Below are 7367 nucleotides of genomic sequence, written 5' to 3'. Positions count from 1 at the left end.
AGTTAGGGCAGAGCCGGTTCTTGAGCTGTGCTTTTGGCTGCCTCTTAGCCTCAGCACCGGCTCACGTCTGGGGCCTTTCGTCAGTGAGACTGTCAAAGCTACTATTACCACCGGGGACGTCATTTTTCTTTGTACAATGAAAAACAACAGAGACGTCAGTAAATGTGAAGCACTGATGTGCACCCACTCCCACCCAAAGCTCAGCTCCTGCTGCCAGGGCACGGCCAAGCACCCGGGCACCGCGGCCCCGTGCAGCAGAGGCTGGTGCTGCATCTGCCGGGGCAGGAAGTGGGCTGATCTTTCCATCCAGAAATCATTTTCCATCTCCTTTCCGCCACCTACAACTGGCTGAAGCACCGCAGCGTTCAGATGTACACAAAATGAGAGCATCTCAGCTCGCGTGCCTCCAAAAAGAGGTTTCTGCTGGCAAACACTTTCCAAAAATAGCCCCGAGGTTGCCTGTGACAGCAGCTGGAAGTCACTCGCAGAGGCAAAGAACTTGTTTTGCTGAACTCGGTTTCCAGCCATCGCAACGAGGACGGGAAGTTTGCAAGTTTAATTTCTGCGTGGCTCTGGCGAAGCCCCACCGGGAGGCAGCTCGGTTCTTGCTGGGCTCGGTGCCCCTGCTACTCGGATCAGGAGCTTGCTTTCCAGCTCCCCTCCTTGCTTTTGCACAGAGGCAGGTGGGAGGAGAATCATTTGTTAATTAAATTTCCCCTGCCAATTTACATTAAAAAGGGGAAACTCTTTCAAGAAGCTCACAAAACTTTCATAACCCTTAACCTATAAAAGAAAGAGCTGCACGGCTTTTCTAAACCTGCCCAAAAGCACCACCGGGTTGTCCCAGGCCCAGAGATGAATAATGAAAAAAAGCCCAGGAATGGTACGGCTGGGCTGAAAATCAGAAACATCTGTTTACGGAAAGCCAGGCGTCTTCCCTCTCCTCTGGCTCCCCCTTTCATCTTCGGATTTTCTCACAAGTCCTTTTTTTCAAAGGGACACCATCCCATGGGAAAATGGCAAAAGCCAAAAAACTCTCAGACACTGTTAGTCAGCGAGGCCAGCAAGAGTTGCAAGAGAAGAAAAATTCTTAATGGGAATCCCCCACATCTGAGAAGCGGCAGCAAAATTCACCAGGGAAAAATTCAGCATCGTCAACCTCACAGGCGTCTTTTATCCATGTGGGAGCCCGCGTCTATCCTGTTCTCCCTACGCACGGATGGGAGGACATCGGTAATGAGGAGCAGGGAGTAACTAAAATGGATGCAGAGAGTAAGGGTACTGGGAGAAGGTACCGCTTCTCGGGAAACAAAGTTCCTGTGTGTACGGTCTGAGGGGTTCTGTTTAGCCTTTGACACGGCCTGGACGTACAGAGTGGAGCAGGGATCCTCCCGCCTGCTCCTAATCCCGTGAGCAATTCCACCGCAGAGGTGTGAGGTCCCTCAGGTGCTGTGTGGTACCCGCACACCTGCAGGCTCCGCAATGTGTAACACCAGCCGTGCGCAGCATCTGAGTCTCTCCAAAGCCTGGCACCCCCCAGTAAGTAAATAATTAGCATCACGGTGACCCGATCCAGGCTTTGGGACACGGGGTGCAGAAGCGGCCCCACGCCGCAGCCCAAGCTCCCCTCCTGCGTCCCCCAAAGCCCCGTTTGGCCTCCGGGGGAGGGCCGAGGAGCCGGGGGGCTGCCTGCAGCGGGCAGCGGGCCCCGCGGGGAAGCCCCCGGGGCGGCCGGGCGGCGGCGTCCCCCCGCGGGGCTCCGAGTACTTCCCCGCCGCGGGCAGGGCAGGGCCGGGCAGGGAGGGCGCAGGGAATTCCGCCCTGCCGGGCCGCGCCGCGCCGAGCCGGGCCGGCCCCCTTCCCTCCCTCCCTCCCTCCCCACCCCGTCGCCGCCCCTGGCGCCGAGCAGGACCGGACTCGCCCGGCGAGGCCTTGAGAGGCTGGAAATTCCCGCGGCGGCGGCTCCTCCCCCGCAGAAATCCCCTCCGCCGCCGTGTATATGCGGCGCGCCGCCGCCGCCGCCGCTCACTCGCGGATGCCCGCCCGGTCGGCAGCGCCAGCCCCGCTCCGCGCCCCGCTCCCGGCCCCGCTCCCGGCCCCGCCAGCCGCCCTCGGAGCCGCGGCGCCCCGCCGCCCTCAGAGCCCCGCCGCCATGATCAGCGCCCGCCTCGCCGCCGAGCCGCCCGCCGCGGAGGGCTGCGAGCCGCCCCGCAAGGAGCGGGCGGCCGGGCTGCTGCCGCCCGACGACCGCCACGACAGCGGGCTGGACTCCATGAAGGAGGAGGAGTACCGGCAGCTGGTGCGGGAGCTGGAGGACATCCGCCTGCAGCCCCGCGAGCCGCCCGCCCGCCCGCACGGCTGGGCGCAGCAGCTCACCGAGGACGGGGACACGTAAGTCGGGGCCGGGGCCGCGGGGAGGCCGGGGCCGGGACGGGAACGGGGCCGGGGCCGCCGTCGGGGAGGCGCCGGGCGGGGAGCGGAGCGCGGAAAGTCCCTGGAGCGGCGCCAGGGAGAGGCGGCTCCCGCTGCCGTCGGAAAGCCCCGGCCGCCGAAAGCCCCGGCTTTCGAAACCCGCACATGACTGAGGCCGTGGCCCGGGCACCTCGTCACCCGTGTTCCCGCCGGGGGGACTGGGGCTTTCGCGTAGCTCGGCTAATTTTTCTTTTGTTCTCTCTTTTTTTTTTTTTTTTTTGGATGCAGTTTTCTCCACTTGGCGATTATCCACGAAGAAAAAGCCCTCAGCCTGGAGGTGATCCGGCAGACCAGCGGGGACCGTGCCTTCCTGAATTTCCAGAACAACCTCAGCCAGGTACTTTCACCTCGGCACCCCGGGGCCCGGATCAACCCCCACCGCCCCCACAAAAGCCCTGTGGGGAATTCCCAAGGAAAAATCGCTTTTTTAATTCAGTGGATATTAAATCAAAGCCTCCGTTCAGGAAAGCACCCGAATGACTCCGACCGGTGTTGGTGCAACACTTTGCCTCCCCGGCAGCGGCCTCTTACTTACCGCCCCCATTTTTCAAATATGATGCAATGGGTTGCACCCCTCCTCGCTGGGATGTTAATGATACCCTTCTTACGGATTGCATGTCTGGTATCTGGAGAGCCCCGAGTTCATTGCTTCCAGACTAACGAGCAGCTCTGCACTATGTCAGGAAGCGTAACGAACTGACTTTGTGGGGTGTGTTTTCAGCTGGGCAGAAATCCCCAAGCGACTGCAGGGTTTGTGTGTTCAGGCACTGCTGCCACGTCCGCTGTGTAACTTACAGGTTTCTCTTTTCTCTTTTGCCTGCAGACTCCCCTTCACCTGGCAGTGATCACTGATCAGCCCGAAATCGCTGAGCACCTCCTGAAAGCTGGATGTGACCTGGACATCAGGGACTTCCGAGGAAACACCCCGCTCCATATCGCCTGCCAGCAGGGCTCCCTCAGAAGCGTCAGCGTCCTCACGCAGTACTGCCAGCCCCACCACCTCCTCGCCGTCCTGCAGGCAACCAACTACAACGGTACGCACATGCTGCCATACGCACACCTCAGTACACGGCGCTGCAGACGGGGCTGCTGACCTCTGCAGAGCTGGAGAAGCAGCGTTGTTTCCATTTTAATGCTGAGGAGGCCCCAGAACAATGCAGTGTCTGACTTCCTTAAAATGTCACGGGCTGCATCTCGTAGGCCTCCTCACTGTTGATCATTGGCTCTCATGGCTTTGAATTTTGCATTTTTAATGAGTGCTTTTGCAGTACTCATTACAGTTATATTTTATATTTTTGCACGTTCCTCTTTTTTGTTGTTGTTGTTGTTACAATAAGCCACAGTTAAACACTGGAATAAAGCCTCTTAAGAAATCTTTCCAAATCCAACCCTATTATCCATACTTGATGGAAGTTGGAAAGCTCTTCTGGAAAATACCCCTTTGTTCTGGATGAATTGCAAACTTAAATATCATCCTATCCTATCATCTTGACTGAATTATTAACTGAATTATAGGGCGTTACGTTAGACTTACTCAAATTTTACCTTCATTTGTGTCTTACAGGACATACGTGTCTCCATTTGGCTTCTATTCAAGGATATCTGGCTGTTGTCGAGTACCTGCTGTCCTTGGGAGCAGATGTAAATGCTCAGGTATGTAACTTATACCATGAATTTAACTGAACAGGGCTGTGTAGTCACAAGATTCAACAGGTCTGACGGCAGCAAGCCCAGCTCTCCTAACGTGCAATACCTTGTGTTATTTCCAAACAGGAGCCATGCAATGGCAGAACGGCGCTGCACTTGGCCGTGGACCTGCAGAATTCAGAGCTGGTGTCACTTCTGGTGAAGCACGGGGCAGACGTGAACAAAGTGACCTACCAGGGCTACTCCCCTTATCAGCTCACGTGGGGAAGAGACAACTCCAGCATACAGGAACAGCTGAAGCAGCTGACCACAGCTGATCTGCAGATGTTGCCCGAAAGCGAGGACGAGGAGAGCAGTGAATCGGAGCCTGAGTTCACAGAGGATGAAGTAAGTGGCCATTTGCACCTTTACGAGAGATGGGTCAGATCCTGCCCTTTGTGGTTTGGCTGGTGCCGCTCTGATGACCTCTTACCTATATAACTTGTGGGGATAAATAGCTGCTAAAGCAAGGTTACACTGCCAACTGTCAGAAAGGTGGCAAGTTGGGGCAGGGATATAAATAGAATAAGCTTAAGAATAAAATACAAACAATACACTGGGGAATGGAGGTTAACTTCACACGATGCGCTCCTCTGAGCGTCGTTCTGTTCCTGACACCTACAGAACCTTGTGAGATAAAATTTAAGTTAATTGGTGGTTTTTGCCTCCCCAGCATTTGTTTTTCTGACATTATTAGTGCTGTGGAAGAGCAAACGTAACCATTTCAGTGTAGAAATTATAGGCACCACTGAAGTCAGGGCACACAGCATTTGGCTGTTTTCCCAGAGTAGATAGGATACTCCCAGTAGGAGTTTTGCATTAACAGCATTCTGTGTTTTTCTTCCAGCTTATGTACGACGACTGCTGTATTGGAGGACGACAGCTGGCATTTTAAAGCAGAGGTTTCTGTGAAAAGTGACTGTGTACATATGTATAGAAAAAGGACTGACTTTCTTCATTTAAAAAGGAAGTCTAAATGCAGAGGAGAAGACTGTACTGAAATACTACAGTGCCCAGCCAGGAGCACGAAATGGTAACAAGAGCAGTTGGTTCCATGTTCTGACCTGTATTTAAGTAACAGGAGTGTAACATCGTTAGAGATCTGTGATTACGCACACCACCTGATAAAGAGCTGTGTATCTCGTCGTCTCAGCCAGCTGAAGATAACAGACTACTACACATCCAGCGTGCTGCTGACAGAAATGCATTCGAGAGCTACCTTGTGACGCGGAGTACCATGAGGGATGTTGTCCCCTCGAGGCAGGATGGGCTCATACAAATGCCCCATGTGCTGGAGGCTGTTTGTTGGGCTGGTGTAAGGCTGATGGCACTCCCTTGCCTCGCTGACTGACCCCAGGTGCTCTCGGGGTGCTGGGCAGCAGGCAGAGGAGTTAGAGAGGAGATGTGGCCTCCTAGCTGTTACGAGAAAGGTAGCAATGATGTTAACTGTGGGCATTGGAAACAGTGCGTTTCACACCGTGTGTGTCATAATTGCTACACTTTTTAGCAATTGTATAGAATGTAAATACTGTACATTTCTGTTTATAATTATTTTGGTACATGTGAGATATGTATTTATTAAAAAAGTCAGATTACTGTACCTGGCCTGTGAAGCAATTTGTTGTCCCTTTCATTGTCCTGAGCTGCGTGGGCCCCACACGGTTAGCTTTCTCAGAAGTACTTGAAATATAGTAGACCTTCAAGGTCAGAGGCTCAGGGGTTTTAGGGGGTTTACTGCAGTAGGAGTAAGACATCTAAGCAGCTTTCAGCTCTCAGCCCTTCTGCAGCTAATTTTAGCAGCACACGTAGGTGTAGTTTCCTGTGCCCGTTGTCGCAGGCGGGTAGGGGGCTGGGATTCCCCCTCTGTCACACAAGTGCCAGACCGCCCAGGCCAGGCGGAGACTTCAAGACCATCTCTGGTGATAACCGCCCGCCCTGGTGGCACCTTTTGTTCCGTCTCCGGTGGCTGCGGGCACAGGAGGGATGCAGAACGTGGCTTGAAACTTGGCTGCTCTTGTATTGACTTGCTGAGGGAGGTTTGCAGAGCAGCCCCGTGCCTGCCCTCCCTCTCATTTATCACAGCCCAGCTCCGGTTTGAACTCGGACACCTTCAGACTTTCCAGCGGGGATTTCCACAGGAAGAGGGAGCGCATGCCCGGGAAGGAGTGCTGCTGCTTCCCCCCGCTGAAATTCAGGCAGAGGCCTCCCCCTCCTCCCCACTGCAGGAGCTGCAGCCATCCCCGCACAGTCTGCAGCAGTGCAGCCAGGGGCCTTAACGCCTTCCAGTTTTTCCTCCGCGTTTTCTCCAGGAACTAACACAGAATCATGTAGTTCAAATTCCCATCTGCGTCTGATCGCCCTTCAGCAGCCTGTTGCAGAGCAGGGCTGATTTTAGCCGCAGACACTAGACCATTAAGCAATCACATAGAGATTTGGTTGAGAGAAATGGGGCCATTCCCAGCTTTGTGTGCCACACTCCTCCCACACCGCGACCCCGAGATTGGGATGGGGTGCGGCAGAGCTGCTGACGCAGGACCGAGCTCTGCCAGCTCCGCTGGCCAGGGGACTCCTGTGCTGCTGGCAGCCGGCCACCCTCAAGAGGCGGCAAGGGCTCCAGGTTGCACAGGACGCCCATCCCCTTTCCCATCTCCCTCTTTGTGGGGGTTTCTGACACACAACCTGCACGAAGGGCTGTTTGGTATGAGGAAGAGCACTGCATCTGGCTGGGCACTTCCTAATTTGCATGGGAGCCAAAGGCCCTTGTGGAAGTGACTACACAGAAATTGCTATCCTGAGTCATTTGTATTTCCCTTCCACTCTCATTTCATTAGAATTGGCCAGGTGTACACACTGAAACTTCCTTCTTGCAGAAAGGGCCATGCCCAAATTTCAAGCCTGCAATGTTTTCCAGGATTGGGGCTGGGTAAAAATCTGCCAAACCTTCTTGGGCTTTGAGCCTCACCCTGCACTCGTGCAGATTTAGCAGCCACTAAATCTGAGCTGGGGGTGGAGGGGATGGGGGTTTACCTACCTGCTGCAGGGTATTTCACCAGCAAAGAATCCCAGTTGGCTTCGAGCCTTTCTTGACTAAATACCATGTTGCAATGGCTGAAAATAAAAAAGACAATGGTTCCCTCAAGTAGCTGCACCTCTTGTTTCCCACTGACAAAACGTGGGCTTGAAATGCTGTCAGGGCCCTTTGGAGGCAT

The 7367-nt window shown here is 54.6% G+C and overlaps 1 protein-coding gene across 1 annotated transcript; it reads left to right on the top strand.

The window, feature by feature from the left end:
• Positions 1-1952: 1952 nt before the first annotated feature.
• On the top strand, positions 1953-5758 carry NFKBIA (NFKB inhibitor alpha). The gene is made up of 6 exons (XM_048059840.2): positions 1953-2391; positions 2701-2809; positions 3296-3506; positions 4037-4125; positions 4246-4506; positions 5006-5758. Exons 1-6 carry the CDS (start codon positions 2000-2002, stop codon positions 5051-5053), a joined length of 1110 nt encoding a protein of 369 aa, XP_047915797.2. The 5' UTR covers positions 1953-1999; the 3' UTR covers positions 5054-5758.
• Positions 5759-7367: the final 1609 nt, after the last annotated feature.

The sequence above is a fragment of the Anser cygnoides genome, chromosome 5, assembly GCF_040182565.1.
Source record: "Anser cygnoides isolate HZ-2024a breed goose chromosome 5, Taihu_goose_T2T_genome, whole genome shotgun sequence".
NCBI lineage: Eukaryota > Metazoa > Chordata > Aves > Anseriformes > Anatidae > Anser > Anser cygnoides.
This window is presented reverse-complemented; position numbering and strand designations above follow the sequence as displayed.